This window comes from Durio zibethinus, chromosome 26, assembly GCF_047325235.1.
Source record: "Durio zibethinus cultivar Kanyao isolate XHJ-2024 chromosome 26, ASM4732523v1, whole genome shotgun sequence".
Taxonomy (NCBI): domain Eukaryota; kingdom Viridiplantae; phylum Streptophyta; class Magnoliopsida; order Malvales; family Malvaceae; genus Durio; species Durio zibethinus.
In genome coordinates, this window is record NC_143187.1 from 1,134,441 (window position 1) to 1,159,649 (window position 25,209).

Here is a 25,209-nt window from a genome sequence, read left to right on the forward strand (position 1 = left end):
AAAGCGGGTCGACGCCCGGGTCGGGTCGAGTTGCGGCAAAACGCGCGGATCCTCTGGGTTACTTAAGGCCAAAACGACGTCGTTTTGGGAGGGTATAAAAGGCACCTTCCTCCGTTTTTCGACAGAACGCTCCTCCCCCTCTCTCTCTCTTCTTCCTTTTTCTCTCCCTTCTCTCTAGAAACCGAAGAACACCGGTGCCGGATTCTGGAAATTTTCGCCGGAATCTGGAAATTTCACCGGAAGTTGGCCGAAAAGTCGCCGGTTTCTGGGATTCTTCGTCGGAAACTGGGCAGGTCGCCGGAAACTTCAATGTTGGCCCGAATTTTTGCCGGAAAATTCAAACTTCGCCGGAATTTTCGTCGGAATCTGGAAATTTCCCAGAAAATTCCAGAAAAAATTTTCGCCAAAAATTTCTAAAAATTTTTTCTCACTCCCAGAACACTCCTAAACTTTTCCTAGCTTCCTATACGCCTCCTTTTCTCTTAAATCAGTAGCTTTGCTTACTGTTTTCTGTGTGTTTCTGAACTGTTCCAGGAGGTGCTTTATATAGGGATTGATCAGGAGTTTCTGATCAATCCCAATTCCTCCTTGGACGGGAATTCAATCTTTGAATCCCACTGGACTCTTCTGATTGAATTCCCACTTCCAATGGGATTCTTCAGCCTTCAATCTCAGCCCTCCAAAATCAAAATAAAAAAAAAACTAGATAATTAGAAAAGAAAATCAAAAATTAAAAATTAAAAATAATATCAGATAATTCGGGAAAAAGAAGATAGAATTAACAGATGATTAAAAAAAAATAATAACAAATAAAATAAGATAAACCCAAAAATATATTACACAAAAAAAATAATAATAATATATAACTGTATAAATAAAATACATATAAATCTAATCTGAATAAAAATAAATAAATAAATAAAGATATACATAATAATAATAATAATAATAGAATACATAAAATACAAAAGAAGAAAAAGAAATATACAGGATTGAAATGGGCCTTACCCATTTGGGTCAGGCCCAATTGATTTGGGCCCGGACCCAATTGGGTGTCTACAATCCCATTTAGAAATGTAAAGCTAAATATCATTATAACGATAGTCTAATTCATGATCCTCGCTTTAACAAGACTGTTACGGCAACAATCATTAAACCAAACACTTTTGAGTATTTGTGTGAGATCGTTGTAATCTCCACCATTAATCTTCAAACTTATTTCAATCAAGTATTATCTCAATCTCATGTTACTGACATATCTGTTGTCATATCAGGTATTGTTTAGTTGTTTGATATTGTCTATGAAAATCATAGGACTACTACTTTTTTTGTTTAAAAGAAGATATCTGTATCAATGGTCTAATCATTAAAATAACAAATTGATCTATCTTAAAAGCTAGCCACATTGGTAATATTGAAAAATTAAAACTATGTATATCTAACATTTACCTTATTCCTAATCTTGCCTTAAATTTACTTTCTGTTGGCCAACTTTGTGAACTTGGTCTTGATTTATATTTTTAACAACAATATGGTTGTATTGTACATGATCCTCAAACAGGTCAGAAAGTTGAAACAGGGTGTAAGGTTGGAACATTATTTGAAAATTTCACAATATTTGCTTACTATTGCTACATCTCAAACAACCATCTCTTCAATTTTTTTTAGATTTATGGCATTCTAGGCTAAGACATGCATTTATTTCTCAAATAAAATTACTTGCTTCCACTGGTACCTTAGGTAATGTTTCTCATGATATTTTTTATTATTTGTCTTGTCAACTTAGAAAGCAAAGTGCTTTACCTTTTAATAAAAGTGATTCTATCTCATTTGCTCTTTTTGATTTAGTCTATTATAATATTTGGGATCCAGCTCCTACACCAACTTTAGGAGGTTCACGTTATTTTGTTATATTTGTTGATGATTTCTTTCATTATACTTGGATATATTTATTCAAATAAAGAATTGAACTTTTATACATTTTTTGTGAATTCAATAATATGATACAACTTCAATTTTCTAGAAAAATAAAAAATTTCAAATCTGACAATGCTGCTGAATATACAAAATTTGAGTTCGTAACTTGTTAAAGGATAATGGGACTTTTCCTTATAGGTTTTACACATATACTTCACAATAAAATGATCGAGCTAAAAGAAAATATCGTCATATTCTTAACACAATTCGTGCCCTTCTCATTTTCTCTTCCTTTCCTTAACATTTTTAAGGTGAAGTTGCTCTTATTGTTGTTTACACTATTAATCGTGTTCTCACACCAGTATTAGCCATACGGTCTTCTTATGAGTGTCTATACAATAAGATACCTAATTGTCATTCTCTTAAAATTTTTGGATATGCTTGCTTTGTTCTACTTCTTACTCATGAAAGGACTAAATTTGAACCTAAAGCTAGAATGTGTTGTTTGTTGGGAACATAAAAAGTTCAATAGTATGTTCTTATTACATTCATCATATTCTTCTTTAAGTATTTTTACAAATTCATCTTTTAATTTTTCTTTAAATGAAGAGATTGTTATAGGTATTTATGACTCAAATAATAATCCATCTTTTACTCCTACTATGTTTAATCTAACTAAGGCTCTTATTGATACATTTGTCCTTTCATTATACATATCGCCTTCATTTCGTCATTCCACCTGGGTAAGAAAATCTAACACTTAACTTCGTGATTTTTACTGTTATTATGCTTTAGCCACATTACATGAATCTTACAATTTTTGTGAAGTTGTCTCTAATTCTATGTGACAACAAGTAATAGCAGAAGGGTTTTAGGATCTTAAGAAAACTCATACTTGGGATATTGTTGAACGACTTTCTAATAAGTCTGTGATTGATTGTAAGTGGGTTTACAAGATCAAGGCTAGATTTGATAGGTCAGTCGAACATTACAAAGCTCATCTTGTTGCTCGAAGATTTAAATAAAAATATAGCATTAACTATGAAAAGACTTTTTCTCCAATTGCATGTCTCACATTTATTTGTTCACTATTGGCTGTTACTGCAGTTAAAAAGTGGCTAACTTTTCAAATAGATGTTAAAAATACCTTCTCAAATGGTGATCTCTCCGAGAAAGTCTATATGAAACTGTTTCATGGTTCATCTGTACCTTATAACATGGTTTGCCATCTTCAACGTGCTCTATATGGTATTAAGCAAGCCCCTAAAGCTTAGTTTATGAAGTTTAGTATCACTATTGCATAATTGGATTTTACATTTAGTAATCATGATTTTACCTTTTTTACTCGAACTACTGAAAATGGTGCTACTCTTCTTTTACTTTATGTGGATGACATGATCATTACGGGTAATGATGTAAATGGTATTTAAGATCTGAAGACTTTTCTTCATTTTAAGTTTGAGATGAAATATCTTCATTCTGAGTTATTTTTTAGGCATTGAAGTCACTAGTGATTCTACTGGCTTACATTTATCTTAAACAAAATATTTTTTTGATCTTAATTTTCAAATAGGTTTAACTAATAACAAGATCGTATCATCATCAGTTGAATAGAATTTGAAGCTTTCTCGTTCTGATGGTACACCACTTTTAGACCCTTTTTTGTATCGAACTATAGTGGGTAGTCTCGTATACTTAATAGTTATTTGTCCAAACATTAGATATGCTATTCATCTAGTTAGTTAATTTTTGTTTGCTCCTTGATCTACTCATTTTTCTACGGTCTTTCAGATTCTACGATATATCAAGGGTATTATGTTCCATGATTTGTATTTTTCTTCTAGGTCTTTTTTGGACTTGTATTGTTATTGTGATTTTGATTGGGCAAGAGATCTTACTAATTGTCATTTTACCACAGGCTATTGTATCTTTCTTGGTTCTTCTCTTATTTCTTCGTAAAGTAAAAAATAAATTGTGGTGTCCTACTCTAGCAATAAAGTTGAGTATTGAGCTCTTACAAATGCCACATAAGAACTTTTATGGTTACGATGGCTACTTTAGGATATACGTGTTTTTTATCACTCTAGTACTTTTATATTTTATGATAATCAAAGTGTCATTCAGATAGCTCACAATGATTTTCATGAGCGTACTAAACATATTAAAATTGACTGTTACTTCATTCATCATCATCTGCTTGCTCAAATTCTTTGACTTGTTCTTATTACCAGTGCTTATAAAAAAGCAAATATCCTCACCAAATCACATTTACCTGGTTAATTTTTTGTCCAAGTTTTTAAACTCAAGTTGACCTCTTCATTACCATTTTGAGTTTATCGGGAGATGTCAATGATATTCTAGTAATATTCTAATAATATTATAAATTGATGATATTATTCTAATAATATTTTAATAATATTTTAGATTGATTTGATATTAATTTAAAAAAATTAGATATTGATTTAGTTGATTATAAAAATTAATTTAGTCATTATTTTTATTTATTATATTTTTTATTTTATAACATTTTACCTTTATATTAAGAAGCTACACAAATCAGTGTAATAAAATTTTCATTATTTTTGTCTTTTTCACAGAGCATAAACTTAAAAAGTTTTATCCAATACCCTACCAAAATTAGATCCAGCCTGAGACAAATCACGTTATCAAGCAATCAAACTCATAAATAAATCTCTTACGTGAATTTGATTTGATTTTATATTTTATTTATCCAATTACATGTGGATACCTTGATTTGATTCGATTCATTGAATTTTTTATATGTGACGTGATAGTGTCATTATTATAATTTCTACTAGTGACTAAAAAATGAGAATATCACCAAACTAAAGTTAGGAGACTTGCCAAACAAATGAAAAATAAGTTTTCGTTTCTCTTTAGACTTCTTCATTTTTCTTCTTATCCTGTCAAACACAATCTTCTTTCCTTTTTATCTATGACGAAAGAATTCTCATCTTCAACTTTAGCATCACAAGCAAAAGATTACCATTGGACCAATAAAATAACATATATAGTTCCATAGCCTTCAATAAATTATATGTTGAAAAGGTTGTTTGTCCATTTATTGGACAAAATACAAAACCATTGCTCGTATTGTTGAGACCCAATGTCCATATAAACATTATCTACAGATCATTTAGAAAAAGAATAGTGCTTTAACTAATTATTAAAGTTTTATTATTTTGAAGACCAAAGAATGGTGCATTATATATGTTTATTGAGATGTAAAATTCTACTACAATATATAAGAGATTATTTGTTTCATCTCATTTTAATTAAAAATAAAATTCCAAATCGAATTAAGTCTTTCGAGTTAAAAGTTTCAAAATCAATTATTTACGGTCCTATTAAAAGAGAATGAATAAACTGCATTTCAACTACCTCTTTTGTTTGCCGTTGATATTGCTCCATCAACCTAATTACCCTGTTTTTGGTGAAAATTAAGTGAGATTTAATTAGAGATGACAAAATATACGAGCAACTCATTATAGACCGTGCCAGCATGATCCATATTATTATATGGATGGATCGTACTTGGTATAATTTTATCTTAATGTTGAGATACACCACGATTTCTTGATTCATGAATTGTCACATTATTTTTAAAAATTACATTACATTTTTTTTAGGTTGCATTTTTTTTTATAAAAAAAATTCAACATTCTTTAATCTTTACACTTCTTATCTCTATCATTGCTTCAATTTTCAATTGAAAACTAGGATTTTACACTGTACATTAATGATCGAAGATTATTGTCTGCTATTGCTGCCGAACCAGTAGTTTTGTCTAGCAAGAAAACAAGTGGCCGCTTCATTCTTTTGTGGTACAATAAAAAACCACTCGCATAAAATAAAATGAAACTTACTCACTTGCTCTTTTTTTCTTACTTTTTCCAGCTCTGATATGCATCTTAGATTGTGCCAAATTCATGGGAATTTGGTACTGATTTGGCTAAGACGGCTCTATACAGGAGGAAGCTTCACTGCCTAGAATACTGACCTGAGTCCAGGATCAGTTATAAAGAACTTTACCCCACAAATATTTAACGTGTCGCTTCTCCTATTGGCTTGATTTGATATTATTATAACTTATCTGATATTTCCATTTCTATGTGCTTTGCCTCTCCTTCTAGACTCTCCCCCCAAAAGAAACCATGTCCTCAAGTGGATACGGGACAATCAATTGCTGCTCTCTTTCTCTCACTCTCTCCCCTGTTTTCTTTCCTCCCAAACGTCCGTTTTTATCCCCACAAATCCCAAACTTTTTCTGGCCATATCTCCATTCATTTCCCTGGGAAAGCCCACTTCTTTTAGTGAACCAAATGACCTTTCTTAATGGTCAGGAAAATGCTTCCTTTGCCTAATTAGAGAGAGAACCATACCGGACACATGGAAGAGCAAGCTGAGATGGAGAATCTACGCATCAGCTATAAGAATGGTTCGAGGAATATCATCTTTGGCAAGTACGAGATGGGGAGGGTTTTAGGCCAAGGCACCTTTGCCAAGGTCTTTTACGGGAAAAACATGTCAACCCAAGAAAGTGTAGCCATCAAAGTTATAAAAAAAGACCAAGTCAAGAAAGAAGGTTTAATGGAGCAAATAAAGAGAGAAATTGCAATCATGAGGTTGGTACGTCACCCCAATGTTGTTGAGTTAAAAGAAGTTATGGCAACCAAAGCAAGAATCTTTTTTGTAATGGAATATGTCAAAGGAGGTGAATTGTTTGCTAAGGTAGCTAAAGGAAAGCTAAAGGAGGATTCAGCAAGGAAATACTTTCAGCAATTGGTTAGTTCAGTAGACTTTTGTCATAGTCGTGGCGTGTTCCATCGTGATTTGAAGCCAGAGAATTTGCTCTTGGACGAGAATGAGAACGTGAAAGTCACTGATTTTGGCCTCTCTGCTTTGCCTGAACAGCTTCGCAATGATGGTTTGCTGCACACACAATGTGGGACTCCAGCTTATGTTGCGCCAGAGGTTTTGAGGAAGAAAGGGTACGATGGAGCAAAAGCTGACATTTGGTCTTGTGGGGTTATTCTGTTTGTTTTGCTGACAGGGTATTTGCCTTTCCAAGCTGAAAATGTTATGAAGATGTACAGGAAAATTTTCAAGGCAGAATACGAGTGCCCGCCCTGGATTTCAAACGACGCAAGGAGACTAATTTCGAAGCTGCTTGTTGCCAATCCTGAAAAGAGGATTACAATTCCAGGGATCACGAGAAATCCCTGGTTCCGAAAGGGTTTTACAAAACCTGTTACGGTTTCAGTTGAAGAGTCATCGGTAGAAAACGTCGAGAAGGATGAGATCGAAAGCAATGGAGAGCTGGAAATGGTAACAACAAAATCATCACCTTCTTTCTACAACGCGTTTGAATTGATATCATCAATGTCATCAGGATTTGATTTGTCAAATTTGTTCGAGAATAAAAGGAAACCAGCTTCTTTATTCACTTCAAAATGCTCAGCTTCAGCAATCCTGTCAAGGCTTGAATCTATGGGTAAGAAGTTGAATTTTAGTGTGTCATGTATGAAGGATTTCAAGGTTAAAATGCAAGGGAAAGTGGAGGGACGGAAAGGGAAATTAGCAGTGACTGCGGAGGTTTTCGAGGTGGTGCCGGAGGTAGCGGTGGTGGAGTTCTCGAAGTCAGCCGGTGACACTCTTGAGTACAACAAGTTCTGTGAGGAGGATTTGAGGCCAGCCCTTAAAGACATAGTTTGGAGTTGGCAAGGCGAAAATAACTATCAGTAACTGTTAAGGGCTGCAGCTACGGTCTCCACCTACATGGGAACCATTTTCCTCTTGTCATTTTAATGGCTAATAATTGTGCCTCTATAAGCCAGATTTTGTTGTTAGATCCTACACATGACATATCTCTCAACCAACTTTTTGTAAATATTGCTATATGTATTGTATTGCAAGGGTTGAGGTTTTAATGATTTTGAATTCAATTTCATTATCATTAAATTAATATATATCGAGACATAATCAAATGAAATATGTACATAAAATCTATGTAAATAATTAATTAGTTATTAAAAAAAAATTTGTAACTTGGATGAGTGAGGAATGGTAGTTCCATTAGCTTTAATCTAATTTATGTGGTGATGGGTTGAATTATGCGATGAGTAGTGGTGGCTATGGGGCCTAAAAGGTTAATGCTCGATCATAAACTTTACCTTGTTTCATTTCCTAGTTTGTTGATAGGAAAGGACAATTAGCTTTAAGCAAAAGGAAGGACAATTTAGTTCTATCAGGAAACAGTGCTTGCTGATGCTGGATGAATCACTTTCGACTCATGCACCCTTCCATGACAAATACTATCAAACTCATACCGACTGGATCCGAATTAGCAATGTGTTGGCGTTTTGTAGAGAATTTAATTTTTTTATTTGTAATTAATAATATTTATAATTATTTAATTAATTTAATTGGATGAGAATAAAATTTTTATAAATTATATTAAATAGATTTAATTTAAATTTCGTATAAATACAAAAATTATTTAAATAATTTAATAATTAATTTTATACATTCAAATTATTATATTAGCAAAATTATTGTTATATTAACAAAATCAATATCATATTAGTAAATCAAAAATCACAATAGTATTTTTAATAATTAAAATTTGATAAAATTAATAATTAAATTAAAATAGTATAAAAATTACATTTCAAGAATTCTAATAAAAAATTAAAATTTGAATTTTAATCAAGTAAAAGTACTGTTAACATAATTTGACCAATTTAATTTGAAGTATATTTATTTATGCAATTAAAATTTTGTTTTTTACAAATATATTTATATCTATATAAATAGTCGATAACTTAAACCCTAGCTCCTCGTTTTCCCTCTTTGGTTCCTTCCTCTCTTCCCTTATTAATCAATCAAATCAAGCGATGGACAGATTAGCGCGAACCGACAATGGCGAGCCGTACGGACCCAGCGGCCAAGAGCATAAGGGGAACGAACCAACAAAACCTGGTTGAAAAGATAACTCGCTCCAAGATATTCCAAACCACCTACTGGAAGGAGCAGTGTTTCGGGTTGACGGCGAATACGCTGGTTGACAAGGCCATGTAACTCGACTACATCGGCGGTACCTATGGGGGGCAAAAAAAAAAAAACCCACCCCTTTCATTTGCCTAGTCTTGAAGATGCTCTAAATTCAACCTGAAAAAGACATCGTCGTCGAATTCATTAAAAAGGAAGACTTCAAGTAAGAAAATTGATTTCTCTCTGTCTTATTGGTGTCATTAATTGTTTATCTTTGATGAATCAGATTTTCGCTTAACGCATGTGGATGAGGTTATTGATGAACTTCTGACTAGAGATTATTAAGAAAAAGTAAGGTCGTTTCGGGTATTCACAGGTTGATTACATTGGTATTTTGATTGAGATTATCAAATTTGAATGTCTGATACTTTCTTTGAAGATGCTTCCTTTAATATAACGCTTTTGCTACTTGTTTGTTTTACCATTTGCTTTTACTTACTCGAAAGTTGCATGATGATTTTTTTTATTAAAAATGAGCAAATACTTAGAATCTAACATACATTCAAACATAGTTGTTCGATGGTAAAGTAACCTCATGCATTTTGATGTTTGCAAAGCTTTAGTTTTTTCTTATTATTTATTCAAAAAGTATTTGAATTTTGTTCCGAAACTCGATTTTCATGTTTTTGTTTCTGGGAGTAGAAGGAAAAGTATCTGCTTAAAAAAACCAGATTAAGACCAAGTTATTGCCCTTGACTTTTGATTCAACAGATGGACTCTCAAATCACTTGGAGCATTGGATCGCAAAAAAAGGTGTGTTGGAAGATGATTTCGAGGAAGAAGAAGAGAAAGAGGAGAACCAGCAAGATGTTTTAGAAGATGAGCTGGCTCATGAAAAGGTTTCTTGTATTTTTTTTTCCTTGCTATTGATGGACTATTGCTTAGTGAATGTTGTTGTTGTGATTTTTCTTTTATTGATGGAATTCCTATTTTCTTTAACAGGATTACTACCGAGCGCATAGTCCTGCTAGGGAGAGAGACAGAGATAGAAGATGCGACAGTTATAGAAGCAAGTACAGTTCATTGCCTTTGTTATTCTTTTTTTTCATTGCCTTTGTGCATATCCATTAGAATCCTGCTATGTTAGGAGTCCTGTCTTTTGCTTTATGATGAGGTCGTTTTATGATTGAAATAAAATCGGAGAACATGTGGAACCTGTATCTGCATTGAGAGAGTTACATGGTGGGGGAGGGTAATTGTTTTGATAAGCATCAAACCAACAAAAGCAATAATCAATTTGTGTAAGTGATATTGTTTACCATATACGTCGAAGATAAAGCTTGAAATATAACTTAATGTAAGCTTCGTCTTTCTCTCGTGATGATGAAAATAAACACACATCTACTTTAGGGTTAATAATTTGGATAACAAGCGTAGTTTCAGACACAAACTTGTCCCATTTTTCCAGTTACTGTTATGAAGCTAGATTTAGCTTGTAGCTTGTTACAGCTGACAGTTTTCTAGCTTCCTCAATAGCCATCTTATCACGTGAGCTGTTTTTTATTCATATTAGTGGAAGCTGTTGTTTTTCCATACTCCTATTTATATAGGAAAAAGTGTTTAGTGTCATGCTTCCCACACGGCATTTAAAGCCATGGATGGTCTAAACAGCTTCCTATAGAAATATCTTGTGATCCTGCCAGGTTTCTCTGCACTGACAGTGTGCAGTGAGAAGTATGATGGATCAGACAATTTAGCATTTCGGTCCAGTTTCTAGTGTGATGATTACATTGTTCTTAAGTCCTGTTATAGGCTTTTTTGAAATTATTATGTGAATCATGTTCTTATAATTGCGAAATTATTTTCTTGCTTTCCAAAAGTTGGCATGAGATATCTAACCTAATGGCAGAACATATTTTTTGCGTATTTAACATGGCATTTCAAACTTCGGGTTGGTTAGACTATTAGATGCCTTCTAGTAACAATCTTTGATGAAGCTGCAAGTGTCAAGGACCAAGGCTGCACGGTTGCTAGGCTTAAACTCTCGGTCCGTGACACAAGATTCAGCTGATTGTTTGTGGCAAAATCATGTCATTTATTTTTTTCCAAACTTCTATCTGAAACTGAAAAACATTGGAGCATCTATCAAATATTGATTTGTCGAAATGAAATTGTAGACTAATTTTTAGGCAATGGAGGTTCCAACTTCGTTTCTTTTCCTTTTCTCAGGGATCAAGGTTGTGACAGCTATAGAGATTATGAAGGAGATTGAGGCTATGATAGGGAATCGAGACGTGGCCGAGATTGGGATAGAGAGAGGGAAGGAGAGGGGGTACGGACTGTTATTGTGTTAAAGTGGAAAAGGAATATGGTCGTGAGAGGAAGCAGGATAGAAAGACGGATGGTAGGGAGCATGATAGGCGAGAAATGGACCGTGGCAGACAAAAGATTCCTACTAGTAGGGATCACAAGAGACAAGCTTGCAGCAGCAACAGTCCTAGAAGGCATGAACCAGGTGTTGGTAGTAGTGCTCTAGAAGAAACAAAGAAGGAAACGAAGGATGATGGAACTGATCATCCAGATCCAGAGACTGCTGAGGCCAACAGGATCCGAGCATCCCTTGGGTTGAAACCATTAAAAGCAGATTTTGTGTGCTTTTAGATTTAACACTGTTAGTATAGTTTGAAAGCACAGTGGCATATTCAGCCATATAGTAGTTATCTTACTATCGCTTTGTCCCACATATATTTTTTCCTGGTAATCGACATATTTTTGTAATTTAGGAACTCTGGTAATTATGGGATGAAGTGAATGAAAATTAGCAATCTATTTTGTCGTTCCCTTCACTTTGTAAGTTCTAACGAAAAGAGTAAATGACAGACGACAGATGTGAAAGATTCTATCATGCATGATGACACCAGTTCTGTTTATTTAATAGGTTCTCTGCAGGTTCCACCTATCACGCAGATCATTGGTTCCCTGATCATGCTTATAAAACATATTGCTGTCGTGTTTCTGGGAATATTTGGATTTTCAGGTGTGGCACTTTATTTGGCTACAATTGCTTACTTGGATTTAGGTTTGTAATATGTGGCATTAAACAGCCATGTCAGCGTCATTTTAATAGAAAATTCAACAAAAAAAAAAAAGCCATGCAAGTGAAATCTATGTTATATGATCTTGATCAACTGTCGTGTCAATACAATTAACGAAACAAAATCACACTTCTAACAGAATAAAATTAACAACATTATCAATTGGACCAAGAGTAGTAAATGTATATACTAAAAGCGCTCAAATTGTATGACTTATGGTAAAGGAATTAAATCTCAAATATTAAATGAGTACAGATATTAATTGTATAAGTTGACCTTTCTTAATTCCCTTCTACTTAGCCTTAAGATTTGCTCCCAAATCAAATCCCTATTACCAGGACTTCGAAATTTCCTCTGCTCTGCTATGATGGAGGATAAATTTTTTTCTTTTAATGTACTCCTAGACTTCTTTTTTTTATTTTTTTTTGTATTACGAAAGATTTTCATCTATGATTCAAATTGATAAGTTAATTTAACGATAGTGAAAAAAAAAAAAAAGGGAAATATAAAACATGTATATCAGGGAACCATATAAAGAACTGAAACTTCAAAATATAATCTTTTACTAGTGAATATAATTAAGAAGAAAGGAACATTAATAGGCTACATATATTCATTGATATTCACGAGATTGTTGAGTCCAATAACTATCTTGGTATATAATAAGCAATCAGTGCACAAAACGATTAAAAAAAAGAAACTGACATTGTTTGCTATATAATATGTATTACAACGGATTACTGAAGCAGTAATGCTATCCTCCCAGGGGCCATGCCAGTTCCCTTACCAAGGGTAGTTAGCTGGGTAGGACAAATGATCTGAAAATCCTAAGACTGAATCCGAAGTGAGTCTTCTTGCTGTGCTGGTATAGGCAGGTGACCTTTCTCTTGCAAGCTCTTGACTGTTTCATATAGGGACTGCTTCACAGGGGTGAACTCCAACCCCAGGTCCTCTAGCTTTTGGTTTGAGAACTTGTAGGGTTTTGCTCTTGGGTTCTTCTCATCTGAGCACCTGCATTATCAAATATCATAATTACAGCACCTTATAGTTTTGCATTCTTGGATGAAAATGCAAATTAATAACAGGGTACTTTGATGAAAATGTACATATCAAAATAATTAATTAATTAATCCTTTTTTTTTCAGTAATAAAACACAATATCAATTTCAAAATCGATTATTTTGAGTGAGAAGGCCTGCCCCACACAATATGGAGGCCCAAACCGGTTTTGGTAGGAATCACGCGTTGTTCAGCTACCCCTTCATTTAAAGGATATGAAAGAAATTCTCAAATGCAATCCTAAAAGAAGTTGGGGACCCTATTTTTGTCCTAGCTGCAACAACCCCAGAATTCATTGACATTTTCAAAAAAGAAAAAAAAAAAGCTTCACTTAAATTTCCCTACTGGTAAATCTTCGTGATCGATCTTCAGTAGGTGGATGGAATAGATTATCCCATTTGCCCAACTTTCTTGACAGAATTTGACAAGGACGTTGGGGTAGGTAAAGATCCTTCTACACCACTACTTATATTAATTTATTTGTTTTTAAACTTAGAAAAAAAAAAATTCATCACTTTCACCAGAAATCCACTTCGTGTAAAGTAGTAGGTAAAGATTATGTCATTTGTCAAAGCTGGTGAACCGACTGCCCCACCCCCTTGCATTAGAAAATGAAAGATTGCCATTGCCAGTCCATGCATACCTTCAACCCTCTATAATCTTAATCCTCTTGTTTTTTAATGCCTTCCTATCTTACTTCCAGTTTTCTTCTTCCACTTTGATAGAAAGTGATGATGTAAGGAATGATGAGAAAATTATTTATATTAATTAGTATAATTTTTATGTTTATTATTCTAATGGAATTTACCTTTTTCACCCACTTTTTGGATTTGATGATGAAGTTTAGCCACATGCTGAACTGCTCTCAACTTCTAATATGTTTTTTACTTGTTTCTTTTTCAAAAAGAAATCGGCATGTAATGATGTACCGATGATTTTTCTCCAAGTAGTTCAGGAAACCCTATGCTTTTATTCCCAAAGCAACCCCTGGAGGTAAAATCTTCTAATTTCCTTATAATTTTCATGGACTGGATTAATCTTTAAACAAGAGACATCAAATTCTTGATTTCTTCCTCTCCTTGTCGGCCAACAAAAGGTTGACGTTTACTAGTCAACAAGTTGTGGCTTATCCTAAAAGGCCCCACTATGAAGTGAAGCAGAGGGTTAAGATTACCAAGCAAGCATAAGTGTTAGTTTTCAAAATAATTGACTTCTAGCCAATTAAAATAATGAATTAGATTGTCATCCAATCTAATTTTCCGAGCATGTCCCATTTTCGTAATTAAACCTCTAATCGGTAGAAAATTGGCATAGAAAATTTTGTTAAAGACAAGTAAAACTAGACCTATCTTCTTACATCATAGTGTTGTTTATTTAATTATTATATCATAATTTACGTTAATACATTAAATATAAAATATATTTTTTAAATTTATCAAATTTATAAATAATTTTTTTTTTAAATTTCATGTTTTTTATATTATATCACCTTACTATGTTTAAAATTTAGAAATCTAAATAAAATACCTAGACTTTAGTAGGTTAAAGAATGTTGAAAATAGACAAAAGTCATCCACTTAGAAAATATGTAGATGTAAAGTAAAGCAATTGGGCACAAACTAACAGAAAATTAACGGCTAGCTAGACAGCAAATAGATTTTGGTTCTATTTGTTACTTAACTCAAATATTCCATATTCTTTCACTAATATTTTATGCCATGAAAATCTCAGGGTGGATCCTACCGCCCCAAACAAACAGGCCGCACTGCTGACTTATTATTGTATTAAAAGTACCCTATTTCTAACCTCAAAGTTCTTCGCCAATTTTGTCAAGTTGATATTGCAACAACAATTTAGATGAGTAATCAGTAGTAAAACACTTACTTGGTTGGGATGGGATACTCAGGGAAGAACTTGGCTAGAATCTCCACCACCTCTCCACGGTGGAGGACGCTCTCGGCGCAGAGGTATCGGCCAGAGGCAGAGGGATTCTCAAAGACAAGAATGTGTGCTAAGGCAACATCTCTAACGTGAACATAGGCTTGAACTGAGTTGGCATAGGTCTTTGCTGAGCCGGTTAAGTACTTGAGAATGTGAACAATGCTTGCATTTACAGTTGACTGCAGCAATGGACCTAGCACTAGAACAGGGGTTATCACCACAAGGTCCACTCCTTTTTCCTTGGCCATTTCCCAGGCTGCCTGCTCTGCCACAGCCTTCCCGTAACAATACCAGTTCTGCAATTTTTATGACACGTGAATCAATCATATAAAAAATTTAATTAACTCTACCCATAAGTTATTATGTCCATAAACACCTCCAAAGATTGAAAAACAAGAAAATTTGAAAGCAAATTTTCTTACAACTCTAAAATTTTCTCCTGAACACCTTTTCCGTCAATAGAATCCACTGCTGGTGCCTATCCTATTTTGGGTTGGAGGGATGATTATCATGGTAGGCTGGTAGCTATCCTATATTGGCAAAAACTGTAACATTGACCATACATTCATCGTATTTACCTGAATTTGAGGATAATATTTGCAAAATAAGCATAGCGATCGGAAGTTTTACCAAAACAAGGAGCTTGCAGGCCTTTTGATTTTTACAAGATTCATTACTTCAGGTTATAGAGCAGGAAAATAGCTTTCTTAATTTCCCGGAAACAAGCAGGAAAATACCCAGTCAAACACAAGGTCAGTTAAACTTGACTTTTTCTCTAGGTTTAATATTTCCAATCACTTGTGTTATAACCCCACATAAATGGGAAATGGCAATTGCCAAATCATAATTCCCAAAAAAACAATCAGAATCAGTCCAAAAGTAGATAAAAATAGTTGAATACTCGAGTCTGGAAGCTGATTTTATGAAGTTTCATTATTTCTAATCAAAACTTAATGGGGTTGTTCATTTTGGGGATTAATGAAGAAAGAATTAAAGTCACCTTGGTATTCTTACAAAACTCCAGATCACTCCAGCAAGACTCATCAACAACGACATCAGGGCTCCTGTTGGGGTCCATGTACACTGCACCAATCGAAGACGTGAATACCACTCGTCGAACCTTGGCCTCTGCCGCTGCCATTATCACATTTTTTGTCCCATTCACGGCCGGCTCCACCATTTGTTCCTTTGAATTAATCAAAATTAGCCAAACCATAGCCTTCAGTATCATATCTCATTAACAGAAACTGAATGAATATTCCAAAACACATTGTGCACCTCAAAATTTTTATGCAAAACACTTTAAACAAAATGACAGTATCAAAAAAATTTTATGAATTTTCTTATTGAATGTCTGGTTTTGTTTATCTGTTGGAATGGTGGCCCAATATGTCACTGTTAAAGCTGAAGCTGAACCAGACAACAGGACCCACCATATGACGAAAAATTGTTGGTTAGAAAAGAATTGTTCGAAAACCTTACGAAATACGAGGACTACATTTCAACTTGATCTTTGTTGAGCAGTGTCTTTCAACTATTTTGACAAATTGAAGAGTAAAGTTGATTTATCTTTTTCTCTCCAAACTTTCTCTAGAACCAAACCGCACAGAATAAAATCTATAGTAAAACAAAAGCAAAAAAATAAACGACTTACAGGATCATCAGTCACAGGTGAAGCTGTGTGGAAAACTCCATCACAACCATTAATGGCTTCCTTAAGAGACTCATAATCGAGAAGATCAGCTTTGTGGAGAGTAAGCCTTTCATTTGCTCCTTCAAGCTCTCTCAAATGATTATTCTTGGGATCATCTAAACAAAAACCCAGCGTCCAAAATTTATTCATAAAACCATTTAACATAAACAAAAGCACTAACAAGAAATCTCTAAAAAGATTCAAACCTGGGTTCCTTAAAGTGCCTTTGACAGTGTAACCTTTTTCAAGAAGAAGCTTGACAATCCAGGATGCGATGAAGCCACCAGCACCGGTGACACACACGGTTTGGCTACAAGGGGAAGAGCCCTCAACTGGCATAATTTGAAAATGTTATAGCTCAATGATAAGATTCTAATGTTTTATGGGAAAATTTGTGAACGTGGCCTTCTTTTCTTCTAATGCTTTGCCTTGTTTTCGTTTGGGAGAGCAATTGGCAATGAGGTTGGTATTTATAAGGCAAAAAAATGATTATCTTACCTACCACAGGTAAATTAAAAATACCGAAAATTAGAGAAACGCACTTCCCTAGTATGGAATTTTTCTGAATTTTCTTCTTTCTACAAGAAATTAAAATTTAAAAGTTACTTGATAGGTTTTGATTTATTATTTTATTAGTTTTTAAATAAGATTGAGTCGGTGCATGCATAGATGAATAATTAGATTTATATAATTTAACATAAAAAATTAATTGATATTATAAAAAATCGTTGATGACTGTCAGCAAATTGATCCTCTACAGATAATTTTAGAATTTTTTATAAATGTATAGATATAGGAATATAATTTCTTTTTTTTTTTTTTTAGTTTACATTTTTAGGTGAAAGAATTTGGAAACTTGATGATTGGGTTTGATTGGTTTCAAAGAAAATAATGGCCCACACAACTTTTGTAATATGTCACATTTTCACTTGTGAACTTTCTATGGTACTTTTATTTTTAAATTGATTTATTTATTCGTATTATTTACAAAAGTAAAGCAATAAATATGATTGAGATTTAGGTGATAAATTTTATTTTTGCTTAATTAAACCCTTTCTTTTATATGGAAACAAATTATTATGATTCAAATTCTTACTTAACAAGAATTTAAAATTTAATTTAATTAATATATATTGTTATTTTTAAAAAAATGGTATCTTATAAATTTAAATTTTGAATTTTAATATTTATAATTTCTTATTTTATTTCTAAATTACGATTTGCTATGCATAAAAAAAATCATACTTAACGAGATTGTGTTGAATTTTAAAAAATTAATTAAAATATAAATATATATGTCCTTTTATTTTTTTTATAAATTTATTAATTATTTTAAATATACAAACAAACAAGCTTGACATCTTAGCAAAAATTACGACAGAGAAACCATGCATCAATCATGAGACAGTTGTATTCAACAGAAAATTGAACCATAAGCATTTTATTCATTCATAATAATGGCCTAATATTAATTTCGAAAAAAAAAAAAAACCAATGGCCTAACATCTTAGGGGATTAGTGTATTTCCCACTAAATCTCAGGGAATCATAAGAAAGCCGAGAGTGTTTTTCAAAGTAAAAGGAGTTAAAAGGGTATTTTTAGCTTAGGGTTGGCAATTCAATTTAAATTTGTTAGATTTTAATTTGATTTTATAGGATTGATTTTTTTTTAAAATCAAGTTTTAGATTGAGTTAGATCTTTATTTTTTTTTAAAATTAAGATCTAATTGAAACTGGGTTTTAGACAAATCCATTCTAACTTGATTCGATATATAAAACATATTTTTTATTATTTATTTAATTTTATATTTATATTTAAAAAATTATATTTTATTAATTTCAAATAAAGTTAGATTAGCTGTTGTTTTATGCATAAACAGATCACATCAAATATTAAAAAAATAATATTTTAATATTAAGTTTGATCCAATTAAAATATTTATTATTTAAAGTTGAGTTAGGTTTGAAATGAGTAAAAAATCATCCCAACCCATTATCATATCTATTTCAATCAGGCTTTAAAGGTAATGTTTTTTTTTTTTTTTTTGAAAATACTCAAGAAAAGAATATTAAAGAACCTTATCTAAATCCAAATAATTACAATTAAAACCATTTGCTGCAAACCTTCTGAGGTTTAAATATTATAATTTTTTTCTTACTTATAAAATTCTCATCTGATGCACCCATCTATATATATATTGGTACAAAGGAAGCTAAGGATATTGGGAAAAAGAAAAATACAAATGTTAGAAATTGAATTATAACCTTACAAAATTCCACCTTTTAAGGGAGGTGGGTGAACTGTTTTGACTATATCATATGTTAGGCCACATTTTGTATATTTGAATTACATGACTACTTAAACAACATATGAAGGGGTCGTTTATAAATTTAATTTTTTTGTTCAAATTATATATTTTTTATCATTTAAATTATCAAATATTAAATTTTGATCATTAAATTTATGAATTAGCTATTTTATCGATAGATTGCTAGAATGATAAAAAAAAAAAAAAAAGTTTCAGGGCATTTTTGTTGTGATTGGGACACCATCTCATTTGACAGTTTTGTTCATTTTATAGAAAAACAATTTGTTAATACCAAAAATGAACAAGGATGACTTTGAATTAATATAAAAGTCAAAATTGAGTTACTAATAGAGCATCAATAGTTTGAATTTAAGGTAAAAAAAAATGATGCTTTAGCGAAAAGAGTTGCTTTTGCAGTCAATTCCCACTAAAATGGCAATCCAATACACTTGAGCAATTTTTAAAAGGCATTCGAGTTGCAAAAGTAACATGCTTTATTAGTCGATTCCCAATCGAATAATGAGCAGCCCAATCCTGATTTTTTTGTTTATATTCATGATTACCAGTCGATTCCAACTCCATTTGTCTTGATTTAATTAGTCGAAATTATAAAAATTTTGAATCACAGTCGACTACTAGAAGTTAGCCATCACTTTTACCTTATTTCAAAAAGGACTCTCTTTTGAATGGTCTTGTGTTTTTTTATTCTTTCCAAGCAGTAATAGTACTCCACATGATTATTTTCTCATTTTTTGTAACTAAAATGTAAGACTATAACACTCGAGAAATATTATCTTTTGGCCCATTCAAAAATTCTCTTCAAATATCTAAACCTACCCTCTTTGATCCATTCTTCTATTTCTCTTCCGTATAATTTCCTTTTTCTTTTACAAAAAAAAAAAAAAAATTCTGATTTGAGAATATGATAAGGCATTATAGGTTTTAAATTTTAATTTTCAATTTATACGATATCATTTTTTAAAATTAATTATATTGTAAAAATTCACATTCAATTTATAAAATATTTTTCGTTTATATCAATTAGAATTGTTAATAAGATTTTATCTCAATAATAAAGATAAAATATCTCAAAATTTTGAAATCTCATATTTAAATTTCATCATTTGTTATGTTTGATTCTATTTATGTTGAATTATTATTTATTTAATTATTTAATTTTTTTTCATTGATTTCTTACATAAAATATTGATTGTTTATATTTTTAGAACAAAAATTAGTGATTTAACTTGATTATGAATTCTTTCGATCTGTCTTAATTCCTAACCATACAACTTAATATTTCACTGTATATGAGATTGATATCCAACCTAATTTAAATTGGAACTCAATTTGCTAACGTTTTTTACAACTTAATTTATACTGTATATGATATTGATATCTAACCTAATTTAAATTCGAATTTAATTTTCTAATTTTTTTTAATAAAGTTTTTCTTGGATTTGGAATTTATTATCTATAATGTTTTTTTTTTGGAACAACTAGAAATGGTGGCTGTTGATCATGGTGCAATGTCCCTCCAGTTTTCGACTGTTTCTTCTTTTCTAATCATGTAATATCTTCCTTCACGATAATTCATTTTGCATGGCCTAAGATTTGCACAAATTTTGAGTCTCAAATTACAGAATTTCAATAAATTTCTATTTTTATGGTTTGGTTTTTCTCACCTACCGCCCGTGTGAATTCAAAAGTTTAATGAAATTATTTTACCTGAATTTAATTTAATTAATTTATATAATTATTTTTAAAAAAATAATATTTAATAAATTTAAAATTTAAAATTCATTGTTTATAATTTTTTATTCAAATTACAATTTATTTATTTCAATAAATAAATAAAATTAAAAAGAAATTATCAATTTTCTAATTTCATGAACTTCTCCTTGACCTACTAAATACAAAATTATAATGGAAAAAAATGGAAAATCAACTCAAATTGATAATTTTACAGGCCGTAAATTTTGACGATCAGCTATAAAAAAAAAGAAGGTAGTAATTGAAAAAGATAAAACGTGTACTATTATTAGACAGTTTCTGCATGCCATCTTTGAAATTGAAAGTTGGGTGGGGTGCTAACTGCTAACTACTTTGAAGAAAATTGAATGCTTGGCGAAAGATATCGATGCTACGTCATGCAGGCGAAATAAAATCTCCACTGAAATTAAATTTAATAATTTGTGTTATTTTATCATATAAAATATTTTATTTATATTATATTTTACATAAAAATGATATATTATAATATGTAAAAATAAAAATATAAAAAATAATTTTTTAATTTTATTATTTATAACTTTTTTGAAATTTTAAATTATATTATTTTTACATCATATTACCGTCATTCAGATCGTCAAACCTAACTGAAATTAATCTAAATAGATGCTTCCATCATCGACGTCCACAAGAATTTTAGCTTCGCCTTAATAGATTCTTCCTACTTGTTGTAGCCATTAATTTTTTTTTCCTTATAATAAAAAAATTGTAATTTGAAGATAAAAGAGAATTGTTGTGTCAATGACACGTGCTTGTGTCACATGTCAAAGGAAAGGTCAAATTTTGAATGATTTGACAGAGGTTAAATTTGGATTAAACCATTATTATGTTTTAACAATCTCGTTATATTTAAAATTTTTCATTAATAATTTATTATTTAATAACTTTTCTTTTGTTTATGACTGTTTAATTCAACTACTATTTTTCTTTGCTGGGGTATCAAGTTTTTGCTGGAATCCATGAACGAGAACTGGCAAGGTACGTGAAGAACAAGCAAAATTTGAGGAACAATATGAACAAGTCTGCCATTATTATTCTTAACAACTTCAAGTAAAAAGAAAAAAACAACTTTTCTTTTCATTTCGTTCCTTTTTTTTTTTTTTTTTTTTCATTTTTTCTTCCTTTCTACTAAACATAATGTTAATGTTTAATTATTAAAAATGTTTAAGTTCTTTTTTTTTTTTTTTTCTATTAAAGTGCTCTTCCTTGTCAAAATTTAAATCTAGAACCTGCAATTTAAAAATCAATCTTTTTTTTTTTTTCACATACGGAAGCCTAAAAGTCTCTGATAAATTTTGGAAAAAAAGTTTAAATTAAAGTGATACCTTTAAAATCTCAATATTCTCTTAGGGACCAAACTCAAAACTTTATATAAAACGTAACATATGTAAGTATTTAAGTGTGCCTCTTTGTGAAATTGCTGAGTTTCTTGCTGTTCGAAAAAGACTGTTTCAAGGTTTTTGCAAATGATAAGTAGGAGGTTTATAGCCTTCTGCATGCCCCTCTCTAGGGTCCATAAATTTTGTTTGTTTTAATATTCGAACACGAAATTTTTATGATGGAATTTTAAATTTAACAGTTGAGTGTCTCCTCCATAACATAATGTTTTAAGCTTCAAGTTCTTCTCACCTAAACATAATTACCAACCAGAGCATGTATTTTATGTGGGTAGAATGTAAAATCAAGCTACCAAGTAAATATCAATCTGTATATTAACGTATGCACGCATGCATAAATAAATAAATAAATATATACACACACGTTTATCCAAATATCTACCAGCCACAAAACCTTAATTGATAATTCCAAATGTAATAAAAACCCTTAGTCCACTAAAAAATTTTGACATGTGTTTTTTTGTCAATAATTAACCTAATCTTGTTGAAAAGTAGTAGTAGCTAGGTAGATTTATTTTTACACTACTCATATTGCTTTAAATTGAGACATTTGCCCCTTAATTTTATTTTATTTTTTTACAAAAAATTTAAGTGAAAAGAGATTACCTTATTTCAAGGTTAAAACATATTACATACAGATTTTAGCAAGAACTTATATTGAATTTGTAGATCATTTATAAAAATTATTGGTAATGATAATTAAATTTAAATTTTATAAACAAAATATTTAATTTTTACCAATTCAACCGATCCTCATTGACTCATCTCAAATTTTCAACTCGTTGGAGGTAGGTATAATCTTTCTTGGAAAAACTAAAAAGTTGATAAAAGCTTTTCATAATATTTCAATTTTTCTTGAAAACCACTCAAGTTTTGGTAAGTGTAAGGACAAGTAAAAAAGAAAAAAAAAACTTGTAGAAAATAAAATAATGAATCAACCTCCAAATAATAGATTCTTTATAGAAATTTCATTATCATTGTCAAGTGGTATTCACAAGTTGTGAGACAAAATGAAGAAAGAGATTAAAGAAGTAATCAAATGAAAATTTTATTTATCAAGATTAACTATAAGCCTAGCAAAATAAATCAACAACCTCTTGCATTTTAAATAGCTTTTAGTAAAATTTGACTATATATGGCAAAGACTTGGTAGACAAAACATATCAAAGCCGTAGAAAACTATTCCAATTCATATTGCCCACCTGCCCAAAACAAATTTATTGGACAATTTTTTACATGATGAAGCGTTTAGATTTGACTATCTTTGGAAAAATATGATTGGTTTAAGCTGTCCAGGTCAATCTATTATGACAAAGTCAATTAGTAGTTAATAAGAGATGGGTGGAACATAAATCCCAACAAAAATGCATTGACTTATAATGTCCTTATAGGTGAAAAAAATCTGTAATGTCTTTTGGCAAATGAAAATCATGCAATTGCCATGAATAGATGATGGAATAATGGACTGTTCAATTTGATCCAATTTTGACGACGACAACTACCAACAGTATCTAAAATGTTCAAACTAATTTGACATCTTAAGAAATGTGTGTGGTTCAGCATTTTGCAATATTTGGCTTTTGAATTCGCCAAAATATCTCGTGCATACGGTATTATATACTACTAATATATTTGTAATAGTAGTTGGGTTAGTTTGTGATAGTAATTGGTCCAGTTGTGGTTTGGTTATAAAATGATACTTTTAAATTATAGTAGAATGTTTATAATGGTAACTGAATTTTAAATACATCTAATGTGATATTTAAACAATGAAATATATTAATTAATGTAATATTTATAGAATTATTTATTTATCATATGTTATAATTTAAAATTAGTCATATTAAAAGTAAAAATTACTCACTTTAATTAATAGATTCATAATTTAGATGTCATATAAAAAATTTATAAAATTCAAGTATCATATTAAATATTTCTTTATAAATTAAAAATCATTCACGATATAAACTCTTATAAAAAATGTTACTCAAAATTTTTTTAGATAATATGTCATATTCAAAAGTTTTCAAAATAATTAATTTGCAGTACAATTTAGGAAGAACCACTAAGTCGACTTTCAAATCTTCCAAATATAATTTGAAAATTTAAGGTACATTTTAAAATTTTTCCAGTATCAATTTTTAAACTTTTGGGTACATTTTCAAAGCATTAAGGTATGGTTTTTTAAATTTTTTTAAAAGTTGTTTAGCTTATGGTGAGAGGAAAATTTTTTTTTATTTCTGAATATTTTAACAAAATTAAAAAAAATTCTCATCTAAAAATTTTCATAAAATTTTCCATTAATAAAAAATTTATAAAAATTTCATCAATGAAAGATTTAAAATTTAATTTTAGGAATGCATGTAATGAAAACAAAAATTGAATCGGACGCACATTATTTAAATTAGACATAATTAACATAATTTAAATTTTTATTTCTTCATACTTCATTACACATGTCTTTCATATTATCCTCAAGAGATATTCTACTTCTTAAATTTTGAAAATATTTGTTTAGATGAATCTCATGTTTCAATTTTTTTATTTAAAAAAAATAAATTAAATTATAATTTTCACCCAAATAAAAAATTGTGAAGTTAGAGAATGAAGTTTAAGCAATCGGAGATTATTGAATTCTTTTTAGAGACAAAATATCTCATTAACTTGAAATTAATTAATTTAAATTAACATACAATCTCATATAAATTATAATATATACACTTAAATTTTTAATATAAAAAATTTATCTAATATCACGTCCCGTTAACTTAAAACACTTGAAGAAAACACACATTTATTGAATTGGTAATGAAGGAGAGAAGTGGTTCAAGAAAAATGGGTTAATGTGGCCTAGCGAGACTTTTCAACTGACCTTGTAAAAATAAAAAACTTGCATATGAAAGCATTAACTCCAATTGATGCTACAAAGTTGAAAATTTGAAATGCAAATGAAGGTTTGGACTGTTTCGGATTTCTTTTAGTTGCAGTGTGGAA

The 25,209-nt window shown here is 30.8% G+C and overlaps 1 protein-coding gene and 2 pseudogenes across 3 annotated transcripts; 2 read left to right on the forward strand and 1 right to left on the reverse strand.

Annotated features, from left to right (window-relative positions):
* Positions 1–5,939: 5,939 nt before the first annotated feature.
* On the forward strand, positions 5,940–7,903 carry LOC111274389 (CBL-interacting serine/threonine-protein kinase 25 pseudogene; annotated as a pseudogene). Its single transcript, XR_016334383.1, has one exon. The product of XR_016334383.1 is annotated as a CBL-interacting serine/threonine-protein kinase 25 pseudogene (transcript).
* An 855-nt stretch (positions 7,904–8,758) lies between these two features.
* On the forward strand, positions 8,759–11,772 carry LOC111274391 (uncharacterized; annotated as a pseudogene). Its single transcript, XR_016334359.1, has 7 exons — positions 8,759–9,287; positions 9,703–9,830; positions 9,934–10,047; positions 10,542–10,592; positions 10,744–10,854; positions 10,929–11,004; positions 11,121–11,772. The product of XR_016334359.1 is annotated as an uncharacterized LOC111274391 (transcript).
* An 800-nt stretch (positions 11,773–12,572) lies between these two features.
* On the reverse strand, positions 12,573–17,179 carry LOC111274390 (cinnamoyl-CoA reductase 1-like). The gene is made up of 5 exons (XM_022859007.2): positions 16,926–17,179; positions 16,681–16,835; positions 16,027–16,212; positions 14,970–15,322; positions 12,573–13,037 (listed from the first exon to the last, which is right to left on the reverse strand). Exons 1-5 carry the CDS (start codon positions 17,056–17,058, stop codon positions 12,854–12,856), a joined length of 1,011 nt encoding a protein of 336 aa, XP_022714742.1. The 5' UTR covers positions 17,059–17,179; the 3' UTR covers positions 12,573–12,853.
* Positions 17,180–25,209: the final 8,030 nt, after the last annotated feature.